Genomic DNA, 22,220 nt, shown 5'->3' on the forward strand with positions numbered 1-22,220 from the left:
AACCCAGCTTTGAGAACTCTCAGTGGGCACGTTCAGAGCAATCTGGCCTGAACTGGGTGCTCTCAGGTTTCTGCGTGAGGTCTGCAACTAACACCTTCTCTTGGGTGAGTTTCCTGGTCTTTGTGGATCTTCTGCAATAAGCTTGATGTTACATGTTAAAATTCCTTCTTGATATAAATAAATGGCCATCAAGTTCGTTAGGACAGAGTTAAGATTTTTGACTTTGGATAAAGTTTGTAGATTCACATAAAAATTACTTCCTTTACCCCCTTTCCCCTAAGATATGCCACAGATGCAAAAGGTAGGGACGCGCACCGCCCACATACTTCTTACACAAGTAAAGAGTGAATCAGGCCACATGCACACAGCCTTGACCAGGGACATGGCACGCTCGGCACACCTGTGCAAACTCTTTATTAAAGCGACAACCAAAGTACAGGATGGCTCACATGTTTGTGTTTTTTTTTTGCTGCTATATCAACTTAAATATTAATCATTTGTTTATACATTTAAATTATTTTAAAAAGGTGAACATTTATAGCTCACAAATCAACGGAGTGACATTTCCACCCAGATACATTTTTCCATCTTAGTTCCCAGTTTTAACAACGGACATTCAGAACCAGAGGGACAGCACATCAAAGGTAAGTGGCAGCACCTTCTGTGAGCAGCGCCAGGGTGTCTGAGAGATACACTGAAGGTTTACATTCTTCATTAAATAAAAACAATTTATGCAGGAATATTCTTAGACCTATTTGCTTTGTTTTTACATTCTCTATGAGCTTGAAGTTCGGTGGTGGCATTCTGAGCATTAGACCTCTTACAAACGACATCTCTAAAAAAGTCTTAATTAAAGGTCATTATCACTGTCATATGATATTTTCTTGTATAACAGACACTCAGTCTTTCAGAAAGCAAAATAAGCAATTTTATTTGATTTTTCACCCCACCACTGATTTGCTTAATCCAGATCTTGTTAATCACTGTAGAAACCCTATAAGTCATTAGGAAGATGAACTTTGTTATCTACTAGGGGATTTTACAATGAATGCTGCCAAGTCGCTTCAGTCGTGTCTGACTCTGTGCGACCCCATGGACTGCAGCCTACCAGGCTTCTCTGTCCATGGGATTCTCCAGGCAAGAACACTGGAGTGGGTTGCCATTTCCTTCTCCAATGAAAGTGGAAAGTGAAAGTGAAGTCACTCAGTCGTGTCTGACTCTTAGCGACCCCATGGACTGCAGCCCACCAGGCTCCTCCATCCATGGGATTTTCCGGGCAACAGTACTGGAGTGGGGTGCCATTGCCTTCTCCCTTTACAATGAATAGGTGAATGTAAAAATGACTAATACCTTGAAGATGGTGGTGGTTTAGTTGCTAAGTTTTATCCAACTCTTTGCCCCTGTAGCCCGCCAGGCTCCTCTGTCCATGGGATTCTCCAGGTAAGAATACTGGAGTGGGTTGCCATTCCCTTCTCCAGGGGATCTTCCCTATCCAGGGATCAAACTCGCATTTCCTGCATTGCAGGTGGATTCTTTACTGCTGAGCCACTAGAGACACCCAACCTTGGATACAACAGAGATCAAAATATGTGGGTGACTATACAATGAGATCTGGTGGCTATTTAAAGAGTACCAATGAATTAGTCTAAAGAGCCAGAACAGAAACAGGGATTATGACGTAAAGGGAATGCAAAAAGGGTGTGTGAAGATGGATACTGGGTAGTCATTGAACTGTGCTGAGTATAAAACAGAGTATCTGAAAGATAAGCGAAATGCTCTGTTTTCTCACCCAATGAAATACTGAGATGAAACCCCTGTTCACAGAACCACTGGGGTATGAGGAGTTTGAGCACTGGTGAAAACGTGAAAGTGGCAGTCACATAGTCGTGTCTGACTCTTTGTGACCCCATGGACTGAAGCCTGCTAGGGTCCTCTGTCCATGGGATTCTCCAGGCAAGAATACTGGCATAGGTTGCCATTCCCTCCTCCAGGGGATCTTCCCCACCCAGGGACTGAACCCAGGTCTCCCGTGTTGCAGGCAGATTTTTTACTGTATGAGACACCAGGGAAGCCCTGGTATAAGACTGAAATTCAACCTGCACATACAGGTGGGCTGGTTTGCCTTTCTGAAAGAGCTCCTCAGCCGGCAGGGATTGGGGTCTCTAGGGTTGAGCTGGTTTGTGTCGGTGGCACTACATTTAGAGGCTATCTGTTTAAAACAGGCAAACATTCTTTCTGCCTTACGCTTTCTTCATGGGCTAAAGAGCTGAACAGATTCAAGGTTACCAATAAGTAACAATCCATGTATTATACTTGAAATGTTATCAGTCCAGTGAATAAGCTACATAGCCATCGTTCAAGCCCAGTCTTCACCAAATTGCTTTCTTATCACATGTGCCCTTCAAAGGAAGCCTGAACAACACAGATGTCTACAGTTAAAAATGAAACACACAATAAAGAAGCAAAGGATTCCAGACTCCACTGTGTGGGAGGTCAGGACTTTTGGCCTTGGCTTTGGGGAAAAAAACACAAACGCCCATCAGCAATCATTCTGGGTGTAATGACAGTACAGTAATGCTCAGGACGAGCGAGGACATTCAGGTGTTTCTAGAGCGATTTCTATACGTTACAGATGTCACATTTGGTTCCTAGAGATTTAGTCAAGTATTAGTATCTCTTTTTGTCAAGTATGATATACAAAAAGATGAGAATAGTAGATGTGCCCTAAAGATATGAAAATATATATAAAACAAAACCATTATAAATTACATAGATTTGCAATATAAAATTGTTTTTCCCCCATTTAGAATAAATACCATCCAAGTTTACAGGTCATTGCAGTGAATTAAATATGCACACATATCTGAATCATTTTCGGAACTTTAAGAAAAAAAATTGTTATAGATATGACCAGCTGACTCGGAAACCAGAAACTGCTTGCTTTTGAGAAGAATGACCTAAGACCCAAGGGACATGGCTTGGGATTCAGTGTTAAGCTGCAAAACTGCCCCAAAGAGCCATATGTAGCCATACTTCTATAAATTTCTATGAAGCTGACCAATTTATCTTTGAAAAACCAGGCGAAAGTCATGAGACTGTCTCTGTCCCGTATTCTAGTGGGAGAGCATTTCTATTTCGTAAAGAAGCTATAGCATAAACAGGAAGAGACAGAGACATCTTTGTAGTAAGCCAGCCTCATCTCTGGTTGGCTATTAATATTATTCTATCAAGAGCTTTCTGATGCCTTAAAGGGGAACATTTTAAAAATCGACATAATCTCCCCAGTCTAAAGAAGCTAAAACCAACCTGAAAACATTCTTTGGTCACTCAGTTCTGCTCCTGCTTTAAGAAAAATCTGCCTGTGTTTAACTATCTGTATCCGACATCCAGGTGGGAGATGCCTTCTCCTGTCATTTCCATGTGGAAACCTGTATGTGGGTTTCGGTGGAGGGAGAAGGGGATGGAATGGGAAAAAGTTTATTTGGGGACCCCCTATTGTGGCTTTGGGTGCATAGATCCATGGTAAGGATCTGCTGACCTCCACAAGTGGAAAAATGTTTACATTCTAAGATGTGGTGATTAAACTTCTCCACAGGCCAAATACAGAAAACCTTTGTCCAGGGAGCCCATGTGGGGGTCAAGGTTTCTCTGGACTGTTCACTTCTCATGTTTTAGGTGACCACCCAAGACACTCCAAACTGATGGCAATGGGTCATCTGAGGCCAAGAGGAATCTGACCCAATGTGTGTGTGTCAGACCACCTTTCACATCAGTTATCTCTACACAGAAAAACCACTGAAGCCAAGCCCTCTGTTCTCAGCTCCAGACCCAGATGAATTTTCTGAAAAAGTTGGCAGCAAAAGCATCTAATAACATCACAGGCCCATTTCTGCTCCTAAGACTCCTTGTCTTGTGTAAGGGGGGCCATCATGGGAGATGACAAACTTTCCACAAAACTCTAAATGTCAGAACCAGGTGGGATCTGGGGATCCAAGTACCACCTTCGTGTTTGGCAGACGAGAAAGATTCAACCCAGGGACGCGGTGAAGTCTCACTCATGCAGACAGTGAGGACATGAGGACTAAGCCTTGGGTCTGTTCACCAACCGTGCAGCCCAAGGGACCTTTGTGGACCCGTGACGTGGCCATGACACTCATGACGACCTCAAGGTTATGGCACTCTTGCTCGTAAATGGCAAGGAAATTATACCTCTCCTTTTCATGGTTACATCTAAACTGCAGACGTTGCTCTAATGCTTTTGGGGGCAGAAGATCCACAGCTGTCTTAAAAAGCTTTGAGTTTTGTAAGCTGGTTCCTTGAATTTGCAACAGTACTGATTTTCAGCATAAAAAATGTTAGAAGAACCACAGAGGACAGAGGTAATCTGAAAGCAATTGTGGAGAAGGGCAGGTGATGATGCTGGTTTGGTAATGTGGGCAAGGGAAGCACTTAGATGGAGCCGGGGAGTGCATGGGGTGCCCCCCACTTGCACAAAGCCCACAGTGGTTACCAGCACAGGCCAATGAGGTGTGGGCCTGAGGCAACTAGCTTCGGCTTCTTTCTAGAACATCACTCTGGCCTCACATACAGCTGCCTTCTCGTGGGGGCTAAAAATGAATTCAAGAATGCTGGCATGATGATGCCATTATCCTAACCTGTCTCTGCCCCCTTCAAGGATGGACAAGTCAGCCATGCAGTTAACAGGAGTGGGCCTGGTGGGGCGACCCCCAGGACCCTCACGCTTGCTGCCCTAACCCAAGCATTGGGGTCCCCTGACGTCCGTGGTCCATGGCAGCTGTGGCGGGAGCCCCACGCTCCCCACTTAAACAGATTCCTCAGGTGCCTCTGTCTCTGGAGGTGACATGCCTTCCAGATGAAGCAGCAGCTGGCTTGGAGGGGGACACTGCTTAGACATAAGAACAGGGCTTTCCAGGGGCAGTCTGGGCAGATTCAAGTTCATGGTCTCCCTCCAACCTCAGCTGAGCTTACCCAAAGGCTCTCAGAATGGGACGGGTAAACCTATTTTTATTTGGCTATTAAAGTGCTATTCCTGGGCAAGGTTTTTTTTTTTTTTTTTTCTTCTCTCAGTTTCACAACAGCAGCTTCACTGGAAACGAATGAACAAAAAAAGCAACCGATGGAGACAGGCCTGGGAAACGACAAACATCAGGAGGCTGGTAGCTAGCTGCTTTGGAATGTTAAGATGACTCGTGGGAATCGGCCCTGACACCAAAGCCTGCGAGGTAAAAGTCTGGGGTGTGTGTGAGACGGTGGGGGTGGGGGCGGGAATAAGGACAGAGTGGTTAAGGGAAGAGACCCGCAGGAACGGTCAGCATTCAAGTCGCAAAGCCTGGGTTATAAAGCGACAGTGATGGGGCAAAACTGAGAAGAAAGTGCAACAGAGCCGCGGAGGGATGGACTACAGCTGCTCCCTTAGCAGACCCATTTTTCAAAAGAAGAGCGGCGCCCTGTGCCCCGGGCAGGGCTGTGAACTCAGAGTCTCTGACAGTCAGTGTTCTCTGCCAAAAGGGCAGCAGCGGTTAAGGTTATCTGGCGGAGAAGAGCCTCTGAGGTTCGTGTCACGTGGACAGACACCTGCCCAAGGTCACCAACCCCCGCTCCCCGACGGTGCTCGCATCCCCCTTGGCTGGGGTCGACCGGGGCGTGCGTGCGGGGGCCTGACTCGTACGTGCGTGTGGGGCCAGACTCCTACCTACGACTGGCGTCTCCGGTAAGGCTTAGCGGCGAGGGCAGCCTGCATCTGTCCCGAGGGGTGGCCCTGAATCTCGGGGTGTGCATAGCTTCGGGGTGGGGGGGTACACTGTTAGACATGGCTTTCATAGACGACGTGGGTGCTCCCTTCCCGCGGCCTGGCTGGCTCCGCGGCCTCTAGCAGACCAGGCGGCAGGACGCGGTCCGGCACCTCGACGGGCGTTGGTTCCTCGGAGGTCAGCGCTGCTGACGTGACCTCGGTGGAGGGTGCCGCGGACTCCGGGGAGTGCTCGGCCGACGGCTCGGTGTCCTCCTCCTCCTCTCCGGCCTCGAGGGCCCCTGCGGCCCGGTCGTCCGAGGGCTCCCGGTGGGCTGGGGGGTGCACAGACACCTCGATGGCGATCTGCTGGGGCTGCTCGTGCAGCGATGAGGCATCAGAGTCGGCGTCGGGGATGGTGTAGACCTCGTCCCCGTCGGCGGCTGCGGCCTCCTGGCCCTCAGGCGTGTGGCGCACGAAGTTCTGGTGGCCATGCTCATCCAGGCCCACCACCTCCATGAGCTCCTCCACGATGGTCCTGCAGTTCATGATGAGTGGGGGCAGCGGCACACTGCGTGCCAGCTCCTCGATGTAGCGGGCGAACTCCATGGTCTTGAACTGCGTGACCTTGGCCAGCTCCAGCGTCTTGGCTGAGGTGATGATCGGGATGCGCTTAGCGATCTCAAAGGCCTTCTGCAGCTTCTCAGCGCCCTCCGTGCGGAAGAACTCGTTGATGGCCTTCTCGGTCTTCTTCAGGTGGCTGCTCATCATGCAGAGGCGGGTGACGTTGAGCACCAGCACCACGGCGAAGGCCACCAGGCACACCACCATGTAGTACACGCCCATGTCGCCCGACGTGAAGACCACCCGCAGCGTCACCGTGTTGTTCACAGAACCGTGCACGTTGGAGGCCACGCACGTGTATCTCCCTCGGTCTGAGAAGGACACCTTGGTGATGTTCAGGAGGCCGTCATGCATCTGCCACTTTCCTGCGGGAGAAGGAGGACAGGGTCAGCTGGGCCCTCCGCTCCCGGCACTGACCATCCACGTGGCACTGTGTGTGCCTCACACCACACAGAGGCTGGTGGTGAACAGAGAACACCTCCCTCCACTGACGGTGTGCATGGTGTGCTCTGAGCACACCTCCTACCACCAGATCTGCTGCTGTGATGATGGGGACAGTGAATGGTGACCTCGACAGATGGGGAGAGGAACAGCCCACTTAATCCACAGAACTCAGGGAAGAGTCAGGAGCACCAGCCCATTTTATAGGACAGAGAAACTAAGGGAGGGGCCTCTAAGCCCCCTCTCAAGGGCACCAGTTAGGAATCAGTTGAGCTAGATGCGAGTTCAAGCCCAACAAGTTAGACTCTGAACATCATCAAATCATACTGTGCAATTCCACACTCTAGAGAAAAATTAGAAACACAGTCTAGAAAAGCACTGTGCTATTACTAGGGAATTCCTTAATGCGGCATCTGATTTTCTCCTCTGCCTGTGAGCATGGCACTGCAGATACTGCAGAATATATGTTCACTGGAAAGTTTTTGTTTATAAAGTATAAAGAATATAAAGTACTTTGGGATCAACCTAAGAACCAGAGTGAAAGTGTTAGTCACTCAGTCCTGTCCAACTCTTTGTGACCCCATGGACTGTAGCCTCCCAGGCTCCTTTGTCCATGAAATTCTCCAGGCAAGAACACTGCTTACCATGCCTTCCTTCAGGGATCTTCCCAACCCAGGGATTGAACCCAGGTCTCCTGCACTGCAGGCAGACTCTTTACCATCTGAGCCACCAGGGAAGTAAATCAGTTAAATTATAATTGTTTACCTGGGTTTCTCATATTTGAGATTGAAGTTATCCTCAGTTGATGGAAACATGACTTAAATCATTCATTCAGAGACTCTACAATGAACTACATCACTTACATTGTGCAGATTCAGAAGCTGGGTGTGAATAAATATAAATTTGGTTTTGCTTTGCAAATAAACAATAGACCCATCAGGTTGAATGGAGAAGGAAATGGCAACCCACTCCAGTATTCCTGCCTGGAGCATCGCGTGGACAGAAGAGTCCATTGGGTTACAGTCCATGGGGTCGCAGAGTCAGGCATGACTGAGCAACTGAACAACAAATCAGGTTGAAAGCAGGCCTCACACCATGGAGAACACATGATGAAAAGTATTGAAACAGAGATGAACTCTTCCCTGTCTGGCCCGGAAGGGATCCAGCACTGCCCTGGGAATCAGGTTCTTAATCTGAACTAATCTTTGCTAGGAGAAGGCAATGGCACCCCACTCCAGTACTCTTGCCTGGAGAACCCCATGGACGGAGGAGCCTGGTAGGCTGCAGTCCATGGGGTCACGAAGAGTCGGACACGACTGATTGACTTCACTTTCATTTTTCACTTTCATGTATTGGAGAAGGAAATGGCAACCCACTCCAGTGTTCTTGCCTGGAGAATCCCAGGGACGGGGGAGCCTGGTGGGCTTCCATCTCTGGGGTCGCACAGAGTTGGACACGACTGAAGCGACTTAGCAGCAGCAGCAGCAGGGGTTCATCCTTAATTTGCCTGTGTACCCGCCGGTCAAAAGACTCGAACCCAGAGCCCTGGGAAACATGACCCTAGGTCTGCCTTTCAGGTTTCGGGTCTGAGCCTGCTGCAGCCCCTCCATCTCCCCAGAAGGGCCCTCAGAGACACAAGGCCAGGCCCAGCCCTGGGGGAGTTCTGAGAGCTGGCGGATATTTCCGTAAAAGCACTCATGTCCCCAAGTGAGCCAGAGAAGCTCTCCTGAGAGATGGGGCAACTTAACTATAGTTTCCTTCCAAGTGTCTGTTATCACATTGCATTTTTGTTTGTTTCATCCCCCTCTGGCATAAATTTAAGCCTAATGAGAAGTCTGATATTTTCCCAAAGCAGCTAGCAACTGTTTAAAAAAACCCAACAATCTGTAAGCATTAAAGTGATGAGGGTCCCCAGGGAGTGTGAGACAGGAAATAGCCTGCATCACTCCAGGTCCTCTGCCTCAGGGACTGTCCTCAGGGAAGCTGGCTGGGGCCGTGGGGGCCTGCAGCACCACCCCCCCGCCCCCGCCAGCCTGGGGAACCTGGCCGGAAGCCTGCCATAGAAGGCGCTGTCACATTTTCTGGAGGAACATCTGTGGAGAGGGGCTCTTGGTGTCCCTGAGCACCCGGCTTCTAACAACTTAGCCAGTGTCCTCTCTCTGAGAGTAGAAGACGTGGGAAATCTAGTTAATTTCAGTCTCCGGTGAGTGTGCGCAAACAGACCAACCTGTACCCACTGTGTGAAACCTCCCCTTGTCCACATGGGCAGGGGCCAGCCTCCTACTCTGACTATTTACTCCTTGAATATCAGGCTTCAGATGTGATACAGCAGACTTATCCAAATATAAGATCATCTGAGCAAGGGAAATGATCAACTTGATCTTTGTGACCCAGGGATCAAACCCACATCTCCTGTGTCCCCCTGCGTTGGCAGGTGGATTCTTTGCCAACTGCACCACCTGGGATCAAACCAGACTATAGAAGGCACAGAAAAAAAGAACACGTCTCGTTGACTGAAAGTTTATGACAGACAGGGAAGGTGCTGAGTTCAAGAGAACTGCAGAATCTATCTGTGGGAACTTCTCACACTGACCTTCCTCACTTCGGTGGGAAATACAGGAGCAATAGGACAGGAGAAGGTGAGGTTATTTGCATGGGGAACACGGGATCAATCTGTTCACCTCCTACCCTTTCATCCCCACTCCCTCTGTGGAGGAATTATCTACGAGTTCAAGGTCAGAGAAGGAGGAACCTGGGTGTAGAAGAGGAGGAGCAGAAAAGAGTGCTGAAGTCAGGAGGCAGGCACCTGACGGGAACATAAATGGCTTTCTCCAAATATCTCAGCTATGCTTTTAGTGATGGCTGTATTCTAACTGTCATAGAAAAGTGAAACGCAGAAATGCATACTCGTTACAAGACACCAATGCTTTATTGACTATTCAAAGGGTTTCTGAACTTGGATTTTATAGTTATCTTCAGGGATGTGTTCAGCTGTCTCAGTTCAGTCCAGTTCAGCTCAGTCATGTCCGACTCTTTGCAACCCCATGGACAGCAACACACCAGGCCTTGCTCTCCATCACCAACTCCCGGAGCTTACTCAAACTCATGTCCATTGAGTTGGTGATGTCATCCAGCCATCTCATCCTCTGTCGTCCCCTTCTCCTCCCACTTTCAATCTTTCCCAGCATCAGGGTCTTTTCCAATGAGTCAGTTCTTCTCATCAGGTGGCCAAAGTATTGGAGTTTCAGCTTCAGCATCAGTCCTTCCAGTGAACACTCAGGACTAATTTCCTTTAGGACGGACTTGTTGGAGCTCCTTGCAGTCCAAGGGACTCTCAAGAGTCTTCTTCAACACCACAGTTCAAAAGCGTCAATTCTTCGGTGCTCAGCTTTCTTTATAGTCCAACTCTCACATCCATACATGACCACTGGAAAAACCACAGCTTTGACTGGAAACTGTCCACAGACATGTATTTATCTGGCCTGGGCCCAAGCGATTCAATGCAGACATAGACTCAAACACGTCAGAAGTTCCTAGTCACAGGTCAAAACAGGCCCCGTCTGCAGTAAACACAATTAGGTGACATTTGTGGTTCGTTTGGGGGAAACCAGAGGGATAGTCAGTGCGTAAACTGTTAGTTTCGTGCATATTCTGCTTCTTAGCCCAGAACAATGGGTCCTTAGACTAACACCTATTGTAGGCTTTATCCAATAATGAACCTTGTTTATTCTTGAAGGCTGAAGCCTCTCCATGTGATAAAGTTGACGTCTTTAGAAGGACAGCTGTCTTTTTTATCTTGTTCATGCATTCCGTCAACAAACCTTAGTTTACAAATTGTCTGTCACCAGGCTCCCTGACAGACAATACAGATGCAAAGATGAATCAGACATGACCCCTGGCTGCAGAGACCAGTCATGTGAAGAGGGACTCAGACTCCCTGCCAAACCGGGGTGCATGGCACATGCCCAGAGTGGGCAGGGCACCAAGGATGCTGCTGGATGGGAGGGTGTGGTAATACCACTCAGTGATACCACTGTATCCTGAGTGGGGCTGGGGTTTTTGGGAGAGGAACAGGAGGAAGAGAAAGCACTCCAAGGCCAGAGTGGGTGATGGGACATGTGAGAAAAGGAGGGGAGCCCATGTGCTGCAGCAGCAGAGAACTGCGGGCAGAGGCCCGGCCACCCCACCTCTTCCCCTGCTCTGAGCCCTGGTTCAATCAGTGGAGAAAACCTCAAGGTCCAGACGCAGATGCTGGCGAGTGGGGGGCTTTTAAATTAAGGAAGATGTCATTTCAAATCAGGGGGTAAAGAACAGTGGGACGACTGATGGCTTGTTTGAAAAAAAAAAAGTTAAATTCCTAGTTTAATGACACACAAAAATAAATCCCAAGTACTCTGAAGATCCAAATGTAAAACTATAAGTATAACGTCAGTAGAAGACATGAAAATATTTCTATGGCCTTGGGACAGGTAAGCCTTTTTCAGCATTTCAAGAATCCCAGAAACTGCCAACAGAGAACCCTGATGGGTCAGACTTCTCCCCAGTTAAAAGTTCCACACTATGATATATGTTATACTAAAGTTATAAGCAAATGATAGAGTAGGAGAAAATTCTAGAATATCTGACAATTGCTTAGTAACTAGAAACCATGAAGAACTCCTATGTGTGTCTGTGTTGGGTTGCTTCAGTCGTGTCTGACTCTTTGTGACCCCATGGATTGCAGACCATCAGGCTCCTTCAGGCTCCTCTGTCCATGAGATTGTCTAAGCAAGAACACTGGAGTGGTAGCCAGTCCCTGCTCCAGGGGATCTTCCCAACCCAGGGATCCAGCACATCTGTGCCTCCTGCACAGCAGGTGAGTTTGTTACCTCTGAAACACCTGGGAAGCCAAAGAATGCTTAAAAATCAAGACAATAACCCAAAAGGAAAAAAAAAAGGTGGGGGGGGGAGGATTTGGACGAATAAGTCACAGAAAAATGGAACGCAGGTAGTGCCTAAGTACACAAAATCACTTATGGTTAAATCATAGCAAAACTGAAAGAAATTCAAGTAACTTTTAAAACAGGTAACTTTTCCACCTTGCAGAGTACCAGAGGAGGGTTGGGGGGCGGTCATGGGAGGATGAGAAAGACACACTGCCCACAGATGCGGCTGCTGTGGGGACGCTGCTGCAAGGCTGGTTTCTGGAATCTACCGACGTTCAAGATGAGTGTATCTGTTACCCACCTCTAGGATTCTTGAAATGCTTCAAATCAGGCAGGCCTAGATCTGATTGGGAAAATACTACTGAATGTAAGAAAATCAAGGGCGTGGAAACATCTTTTCAGCATCTGTCTCCTTGGGGACACAGTTCCGGAACCTTCGTCCCAGCTAACACCCTCTGGGCAAAGCCGACATCTGGGTCCCAGGCCGGGAAAGCGGCTGAGCTTGTATCGCTTGTCACCTCGGGGCCTGGGCACACGGATGGCAAGTCACTCAGGGTGGCACAAGCTCACGTCCACAGAACTGGGTCCAGTTCTAGCAACTAGAGAAGCAGGTCAACAGCATGGTGTGGTGACAGCTAAACCTATGACCCCAAGAAATGCCACAGTACGTGGGATACCATGATTCGACATGACAGATCAGGAATAACACCCATGCCAACACCTTCCAGTCAAATGACCGCTGGACAGAACCAGAGTACCAACCTCTCCCGGAAGTGAAGCAGCTTGAGAAAGGTGGCAGTACAGCCATGGAGATGCTGTAAGCATGGTTCTCCTCCAAACCCATGTCTGCCAAAACCCCCATCTGTCCAGCTATCCTGAGGACCACTCAGCATCAAAAATTAACATCATGCCCATGAAAGCATTCACTTCAGTTCAGTCACTCAGTTGTGTCTGACTCTTTGCAACCCCATGGACTGCAGCACACCAGGCCTCCCTGTCCATCACCAACTCCTGGACCTTACTCAAATTCATGTCCACGGAGTTGGTGATGCCATCCAACCATCTCATCCTCTGTCATCCCCTTCTCCTCCTGCCTTCAATCTTTCCCAGCATCAGGGTCTTTTCCAATAAGTCAACTCTTCAAATCAGGTGGCCAAAGTGTTGGAGTTTCAGCTTCAGCATCAGTCCTTCTAATGAACACCCAGGACTGATCTCCTTTAGGATGGACTGGTTGGATCTCCTTGCAGTCCAAGGGACTCTCAAGAGTCTTTTCCAACACCACAGTTCAAAAGCATCGATTCTTCGGTGCTCAGCTTTCTTTGTAGTCCAACTCTCACATCCATACATGACTACTGGAAAAACCATAGCCTTGACTAGATGGACCTTTGTTGGCAAAGTAATATCTCTGCTTTTTAATATGCTGTCTAGGTTGGTCATAACTTTTCTTCCAAGGAGCAAGCGTCTTTTAATTTCATGGCTGCAATCACCATCTGCAGTGATTTTGGAGCACCCCCCCCCTCAAAATAAAGTCTGACACTGTTTCCACTGTTTCCCCATCTATTTCCCATGAAGTAATGGGACTAGATGCCATGATCTTCATTTTCTGAATGTTGAGTTTTAAGCCAGTTTTTTCATTTTCCTCTTTCATATTCATCAAGAGGCTCTTTGGTTATTCTTCGCTTTCTGCCATAAGGGTGGTGTCATCTGCATATCTGAGGTTATTGCTATTTCTCCCGGCAATCTTGATTCCAGTTTGTGCTTCCTCCAGCCCAGCATTTCTCATGATGCACTCTGCGTATAAGTTAAATAAGCAGGGTGACAATATATAGCCTTGACATATACTAACATGAAAAGCATACACACTAGCATGTATAAAATAGAGAGCCAATGGAAATTTGCTGTTTTGACTCTGGGCATTCAAAGCAGGGCTCTATAACAACCTACACGGGTGGGAAAGAGGGGGAGGAGGGAGGGAGGTTCAAGAGGGAGGGGACAGATGTACACCTATGGTTAATTCATGTTGATGCATGGCAGAAATCAAAGCAATATTTTAAAGCAATTATCTTTCAATTAAAAATAAATTTAAAAAATTAACATCATGACCAAATACAAAGCTCTTAGAATTTCCCTTAAATTATTTCTTAGAAGGAAAGGATTTCTCTTTTTCCTTGGAGAGGTCTTTCTGTGAAAGGGTAAACCACTAATGTACGGTTCATCTACTCATGGATAGGAGTAGATGCTGTTTAGTTCTTAAGTCGTGTCCGACTCTGTAGTGACCCCATGGACTATAGCCCGCCAGGCCCCTCTGTCCATGGGATTCTCCAGGCAAGAATACTGGAGGGGGTTGCCATTTCCTGCTCCAGGGGACCTTCCTGACCTCGAGACTGAACCTACATCACCCGTGTCTCCTGCATTGCAGGTAGATTCTTTACCACTGAGCCACCTGGGAAACCCTGATAGGTGGTACAAGAAGATTGTCTCTGCTCACAACCTCATTTAGACATGAAGGATCCGTTCAAACAAGGTTATTTTCGTGAAACCAACTGAAGAGGTGGTGAGGGTCCTGACAACGTTTACACAGACAGAAAGGAAGTGCAAACACTCAGTCGAATGACGCCGCACTGAGTCCACACTTGTCTGTAGGTGTGGGGCCTGTTCTCCAGTATGTGAAATAGAGGAGACTCAGGGAAGGCATCCAGCCTTTCTACAGAACAGACCTGAACATGAACGGAGCCCCACATGGCTGTCACAGGGCTTCTGCAACAGGTGCGAGCCACCCTTCCCGCCTCCCCAGAGCCCAGCCACCGCAGAGACCCAGGGCACAGACACCGCAGCAGCCAGGCCCCCGCGCCCCAGGGTCCCATCTCCTGGGTGGCCTCTTCAGCCAGTCCTGGGGCTGCTAACAAGCTTCTTCCTACATCACGTGGGGCTGAGGAGCCTGGGATCATCCCAGCTTAGTTCAACTCTCTGCTCAGGAATGGGGGGGAGGGACAGGCGAAAGCTCAGGGTGTACACAGCCTGCTGTTGTGCTCTGCTTTAAAGGATCAAGAATACCTGAAAAGAAGCCATCTTTTCATTTCCTGGCAAGGGAAACATCTGACTCGCCAGCTAATTCAACCTGATAATCTTCATTTTTATAAAAGTGCCAAGCACACCACTCCATGCAGGCTGGCAAGAGTCTCTTCTGAGAGTGCCCAGCACTGGGTGGAGCGAAATAACTTCCCGTTTTGGCATCTTGGCTCTCCTCATCTGAGAGTGATAGGGAAGGCTCTTCCCACTGCTCAGACTTAAAGCTGTCTGGGCTCACATCCCAAAGGGAGCACCGCTCTGAAGAAACACTACAAACGGTGGCCCGTTGGCAGGCTGGCCTCTGACATGATTCCTTCTGGAAGATGAACCCAAGTACCACTTTTATGGGAGACTACATTACCGGTTCTCACAGGTGACTTAACTGACCGTGGAATGATTCTTTAGCTGGCTAAGATGCTTCTTTAGGTGGGACCAGGGTTTCTCCAGTTGATGATGGACAGAGAAGCCTGGTGTACATGGGGTTGCAAAGAGTTGGACATGACTGAGCAACTGAAATGAACTGAACTGAACTAAGGGTTTTTCCACTTGGGCTGGCATGTTGCATCAGATAATTCTTTGGAGGGCTTCGCTGGTGACTCAGGGGTAAAGAACCTGCCTGCCAATGCAGGAGACACAGGTTTGATCCCTGGGTGGGGAAGATCCCCTGGAGAAGGAAATTGCAACCCACTCCAGTATTCTTGCCTGGGAAATCCCATGGACAGAGGAGCCTAGCAGGCGACAGTTCCTGGGATCTCAAAGAGCTGGACACGACTAAGTGACTGAGCAACAACAACACTTCTCTGTAGCGGGCTGTCCTGTGTGTTGTGGGATGTTGAGAATATTCCGGTTTCCACCCACTAGATATCAGTAGCATCATCTCCCCCTCCTTCCTCTCCTGCCCTGTCCACGACTACCAAAGACGCCTCCAGACTTGGCTGGTATCCTCTGGGTGAGAGAACCACTGGTTCTGGCAAAAGGAAAGTACACCGTGTGCATAACACCCAGCAAAGCATCCACATGCACCGCTTTCTCCACGGCCGGAGCACATAGGGGGTCAGCGGGCCTCTGCACACGGAGGGAACGTGCCAGGCAGGGGGAGGTGGCTGACGGAAGAGAAGGTGCCTCCCCTGCCATCACAGTGTCATCTCGAGATTTTAAATAACACTTCAGGGATAGACATGCCTTTTAGTTTTTATTTTTAAGGTTGAGAACTTGAGAGAGTGAATACGAAATTGCTCAGAAAAGTATTTCCTTTCTTTACAAAACACAACGTCCTATTAAGCAGAGACAAGCACTTGGGATCTTGACTGTGACAACACAGAACGAGGGTGAAGTGACCGGTAACAGTGACGCAGCTGCCGTTTCCCGAAATCGTGGTGTGTTCTAGGTACCATTGTTGTTCAGTCATTAAGTCGTGTCTGACTCTTCGAGACCCCATGGACTGTAGCCCGCCAGGCTCCCCGGTCCATGGAATTTTCCAGGCAAGCATACTGGTGGGTTGTCATTTCCTTCTCCAGGAGATCTTCCCGACCCAGGGGTTGAATCTGTATCTCCAGCATTGCAGGCTGATTCTTTACCAATGAGCCACCTGGGAAGCCTCTCCAGGTACCATACTGAGCATCTAATACATCATGGAAGGCTCACAACCCTCCCTGGAGGTACAAGAGGATTATCTCTGCCTTACAGATGGGAAAACTGGCTCCGAAAAGTGGAGGAACTTGCTCAAAGAGCCGTCATTGTTCTGTTCTGCTGAATTTCCAGTGGTATATTTACAATTACACAAATTTTGTCTAATTTTGAGGAATCAACTTTTTCGATCTCAAATATTTAACTTACTAAAAGAAGAATTTAGTGTAGCACTTTCATGGGTTCACACACTATTCCATGCTTCATCAGAGAGGCAAACAATGATGTACACTTAATGCTGTGGGCACGGACTCCCTCCTGGATATGCTGGATTAGGGGGAGATTCACTCAGGTCTGAAGATGTGACCAGCACAGGTTTCTGTGATCCCTTGGCAGGAGGAGGTAAAAGCATCCTACAGGCTACTAAAAACATCTGCAGGAGCAGAGGATAAAAACACCAGAGCAATGTAAACTAAACCAAAATTCATAACAATGAATTCTACAAAGGTGGAGCAGCCATGAAAGAACTGCAAACTTCATATAACTCAGCTAACTCTGGGCGTGTTTATTTTCAGAGATAATTCTTAATTATTTTTGGTGACAGAATGCTATAAGAGAATGGAGAGCAAATCCACAGGGAAACCTAAAACCTCACTTGAAGTAAGAATTTCCAACATAATTGAGCCAGGCATGACTGTCAGGCCTATGCCTTTTCCGGAGCAGACTTTCTTGAAATGCTTGTTATTTATTATCTGATAAAGGTGCCAATGTGCATTTTCATGGTTTAAAGTCAGAGTAAGAAACTACAGCAAAAATACACTGGAGAATTCATGCCTGAAATAATAGGGGCATTTTTATAATACTTTCTGGCACTTACATATGGCTACTCACCTGTAGCAAAAGAAAAACTGAAAAAAGGACATTTTGTGGCCATGTGTGGTTACTCACATTATTGGAGCTCTGGGTTATTTTTGTAAAATGGTGGACCACCTCAAACATGTCCTTTGCATGCGTGCTAAGTCACTTCAGTCGTGTCTCACTCTTTGTGACCCCATGGACTGTAGCCCACCAGGTTCCTCTGTCCATGGGATTTTCCAGGCAAGAATACTGGAGTGGGTTGCCATTTCCTCCTTCAGGGAATTGTCCTGATTGAACCTGGGTCTCTTACGTCTCCTGTGTTGGCAGGTGGGTTCTTTATGACTAGCTCCACCTGGGAAGCCCCAATGCGTCCTTCGGTGAACTCCAAAAAAAAAAAAAAAAGAGTCCCCCAGAAACAGATCATACAGTGGCCTCTCCTGATCTGTGGGATTGAAGTGACAACACGAGGGACACAAAGCAAGCCAGCTGCTGCTCCTACCAGTGAGGGGCAACAACCGATGCCTTCTAGGACCCGCAGGGCTGGCACCAGGAACAGTTGCATCACTTTCTCAGCACCAGCAAGAAATGGAGCTATTAAACACTCCTGGAATCGCAGAGCACACATGGCGGGCAACTCACCAAATGGTTCTGAACACACCTGGTGTACGCATGCTTCGTGTATGCATCACTGTGGGGGGCCTAGCACTGCCTCTTGGTGATGGTGATGGGGCTGGTGCACCAACCATCCAGCCTCTCATCTGTTCTGTGTGCTCAGGGGCTTTCACCACCCCTTGCCTGCTGACACCTGGAGGAGGAGCAGGTGCTGGTAGGCACAGAGGGAGAATAAAGCCCAACCTGGCCACACCCTGCTGAGTACTGTCTTCTCCATCCCCCTGCTTCTCAATCCAGACCCGTGAGGATCAAGGCCATGAAACCCTCACGCCCACTGTAAGGACCAGAAACAAATTGGGCAACATGGTACAGGGCCTTAGTCAAAAGGGTGATTGTTAATGAGAGTTACGCTCATCTTGTTTGATTTCAGCAGTGGTCTGTGGCTCAGTGGTAAAGATCTTGCCTGCAGGAGATGCAAGAGATGAGGGTTCAATCCCTGGGTTGGGAAGATTCCCTGGAGAAGGGAATGGCAACCCACTCCAGTAATCTTGCCTGGAGAATCCCATGGACAGAGGAGCCTGGTGGGCTACAGGGTCCTTGGGGTCACAAAGAGTGGGACACGACTGAGCGACTGAGCACAGCACCAGGCAGCACTGCAGTGTATGCATGTAACTAACATTCTAGGATGTTAGCGTTGTTCCCACGCTGTGGCAACCACCTCTTTGTTGAGTTATTAATGAAATACCACTCCATGTAAACTCCTAGCTGATCAGCCCAGAAACTGAAATCTACATCCTGGTTAGAAGGTGGACATCTTCCTGTCATAAATGAAGACTTCAAGACCTTGGCTCCTCGAGTGGCGCACTGATGCTCAAATTTTATGCTGAGGATAAACGTTCCATTTCCTCTGTCTTGCTCGGCGGTTCTGAATATTACCCCATGTTACTTGTGTCCTGAAATGACTGTTATTATGTGCGGTAATCACTAGAGCTGAGCTGGCACGTTAAGTACCAATATCACAAGTTCTTCTAAAAAATCTAGTGTGTCTTTCCTCATGAGGCTTTAGAATAGCCAAGGGATTTGTCAGCATGAACGCAGCTACAAACAGGACCGGAGGGCTCTGGCAGATGAGCCCTGAACCTAGCCTCTGTCTCCAGGCCACTGGTTGTCTGCTCCTTCCACCCCCAGTGCCCACAGGTGGAAGGGAAGTGACCCCAGGCGACTCCAGGGCATTCAACCACCCAAAGCACAGAGAGAGCCATGAAGCACAGGTCCACCTGCCAAGACTGACTGGTCACCATTGAGATCTCCTTGGAGTGGTCAGTACGACTCCAAGACAGACCTCAAAACATCACTGCTGAAGTCCAGGCCCACTCTGTGCCCATACTCTTCTCTCGCCAGGACACAGGGCTCAGAGTCCCCGCCATGGCCCTATATACCCAGGACCACCTCTGCTCCAGGCCCAAGGGGGCAGCAGACTCAGTCTGGAGTCCCTGGTCACTTCAGTGTCCTTGGAATCCCTAGCCCTGCAGAAAAACCCTTGGGGTCCCAGGACTTGACTATGTGGACGTTGCCATGGTTACCGTCCCCTCACAGGTGTGACGTCACTTCCTCCTGACTTGCAGTGAGAGGAAGGGGCTGGGCTGTTCTGTCTGCTCACCGTCAGTATGGATCAGCTCTGTGACCAGAGTAGTATCAGCATGGAAGGTTCTGGTCACAGCTAACGACCACAGGACCAGGGAAAAGTCACATAAGAGAGGGGCTTCGCCTGTGCAATCTCCAGGGTTCCTTCTAGTGGGCAAGTCCTGTGGTCCCATCATTTCTTCTCCCTCTTGCAGCCGCCCCGCACCACCTCCTGGCCAACAGTCTAGAAACTTCAGCCAGGTTGCCAGGAAACACAGGTGATCTCTGGCTGCTAGCAAGAAGCTGCACAGAGCCTGCTTTCAAAAAGCGTGACCTTGAGGGACTTCCCTGGTGGTCCAGCAGTTAAGAATCCACCTGCTGATGCAGAGGATATGGGTTCAGTCGCCGGTCCAGGAAGATCCCACATGCATCGGCGCAACCAAGCCTGTGCACCTCAACTACGGAGCCTGAGCTCTAGAGTTCCCGTGCCTCAACTCCTGACGCCCGTGGGCCCTAGAGCCTGTGCTCCAGAGCAAGAGAAGTCACCACAGTGAGCAGCACGTGCACTGCAACTAGGGTAGCCCCTGCTTGTACAACCAGAGAAATACCGTACAGTAACAGAGACCCAGCACAACCCAAATAAACAAATAAAACGTTTTAAAAAAGCATGGCCTTTAAACCCATTGAACGATAGACAACCGCTACATTCCATGAAACAAAGGAAAACTCCCTTACACGTGAGGAAAACCCACTATATTCCACCCCTACAGCAATTAGTATGCATTATACTGTAAAATTTTAAGTGGCTTTTTAAAAGACACTAATGCTTGCCTTTTGTTTTCTGAGTCAAGAGTGAAAAAAAAGAATTCATTACCGCTGTGAATCCTTAAGGATATCTATTTCTCTCTCTTGCCTGAGAAAAACAAGACTCAAGAAGATCCTGAAACGATGTAAGAACCAGAGACGTCTAGGGCACCCGCCCAACCCCTCCTCGTTTTTCTGACCCTGGAGTAGCGGGATGGCCTACCTCCCCCTTGATCCTCCTCGTTCTCGCTCAGCAGTTTGCCCGCCGAATTGTACCACTTGAACTGGGGTTCGGGAAGGCCGTAGACGCTGCAGTTGATCAAGGCACTGTTCCCTTCCTTGACGATGATATGGTCGGTTCTGGCAACGACCACGGGCGCCGAGCCCACAGCCACGTCGGTGCCGTTTAAAGTGCTGCTGGTCACACTGCTGGCAGTCGCCAGAGTGGATACTAGGATTAACAAGGGCACAGGAGGCAGGAAGCACACAGGCAGATGTCTCTTCACTCCATCCATCTTCTTCGCTTGTTCTTTACAGCGGCAGAGCCAGCCGGCCGGGGGAATCCTCTAGTGGGTAACACTCTGCTCACAGCAGGCCAGGGGCCAAACCTGGCCTGGCTCCATGTAGTTGGCTCCTGATTAAAAACCTGTTTAGAAAAAAAAAAAGAAATGCATAAATACTAGCATTCATACTTTAAAATGATTATTTATAATATGTTAGAAACCCAGCTAAAACACACATCGGGCTAATTTTTAAATAGCACACCAAATATGAAGTTGTTCCAAACGTTCATGGAAATCATGATATACGAATTTGTCACTTCTGCTACTGAAGCATATGACTCCTAGCAGGAACAGCGTAACTTTATATCACACGACCTTGCAGGGCTCAAAGGCCAACCCCGGCTTTCCTCAGTCAGCACCGCGAGGCCTCCTCTCACCTCCCACCTGTCTGCTTGTGGACCCCGGAGTGCACTGGGTGCTCGGAATCTCTCTCTGCCACTGGACAGGCCGTCTTCCTGCTGCAGTGCACCCGGGGGTCTCCCCCAGCATCAGCTGGCATGCCCCTCCCCCGACTGGGACGCCCTTCCCCTTTCAGGCAACCACTCCAGCGCCCTCTGCCCCGGCGACCCTCCCCTCCCCCCGACGTCACTCACTGAACTCCTTGGTCTCCATCTTCACGTGCCTCCTGGGATGTAGGGTGTGACATGGTGGGTGGCTGCACTTGCTCCCCCAAGATCTAACCCCCGCCTACTGCCCTCCCCTCCATCTCACCCACTAAGCACATGGCCACACCCCGGGGCCTTTCTCCTCTCCACATTCTAAGTTCTGAAGTTCCAGGTCATCCTGAGGTTCTCAGTAGCCGTCCTGCCCTGCACCCCACCTGCTCAGTGCCCTCTCTGGGTTCCTGGTCTCCTGACTCCCCTCAGGCTGCCCCCGCTGCCCCGGCCAGCACCCGGGCACACAGACCCCACCCCCCCGAAGACCGTGTCCTCCTGCCAGCGTCCAGCGGGATCCAACCCACCCCAGGATGTCCTGGCTCCCACTGCAGAGGCCTGCACAGAACTGGGGATGAACTACACCCACGACCTGCTCGCAGAAACCAAGGCATGTCGCCGGCCCAGCCAGGATCCCAGCTTGCGGGTCCACTGTCCTCTTCCCTCCATGGTCTCTCCAGCTTCAGAACCAACACTGTGGCCCAGCAGTGGTACAGCCTGCCCCCCACAGTGTGCGGGGCTGAGTCCCCTCGTCCGCCTCCCACCCACTGGGGAGGCCTCCTGCCTCTCAGCTGCAAGCCATCAGCTCCTCTAACAGGGACACTCGGTGTCCACCTGCTCTCTGTTGAAGCGGGTCCTGCTCACATCGCCAGTCTCTTCCTTACCAGGCAAC

General features: G+C 49.2%; 1 protein-coding gene across 2 annotated transcripts in view; it reads right to left on the reverse strand.

Annotated features, from left to right (window-relative positions):
- Positions 1-398: 398 nt before the first annotated feature.
- MFAP3L (microfibril associated protein 3 like) overlaps positions 399-22,220 on the reverse strand; it is a 51,576-nt gene continuing 29,754 nt past the window's right edge. For both annotated transcript variants that reach the window (XM_055577646.1, XM_055577645.1), the window contains exons 2-3: positions 20,555-20,977; positions 399-6,738 (exon numbers count right to left, since the gene is read on the reverse strand). In XM_055577646.1, the coding sequence (XP_055433621.1) occupies positions 5,825-6,738; positions 20,555-20,846 (1,206 nt within the window). In that variant the 5' untranslated portion in view covers positions 20,847-20,977 and the 3' untranslated portion in view covers positions 399-5,824. The remainder of the gene's footprint in view (positions 6,739-20,554; positions 20,978-22,220) is intronic.

This window comes from Bubalus kerabau, chromosome 4, assembly GCF_029407905.1.
Source record: "Bubalus kerabau isolate K-KA32 ecotype Philippines breed swamp buffalo chromosome 4, PCC_UOA_SB_1v2, whole genome shotgun sequence".
NCBI classification, from domain to species: domain Eukaryota; kingdom Metazoa; phylum Chordata; class Mammalia; order Artiodactyla; family Bovidae; genus Bubalus; species Bubalus kerabau.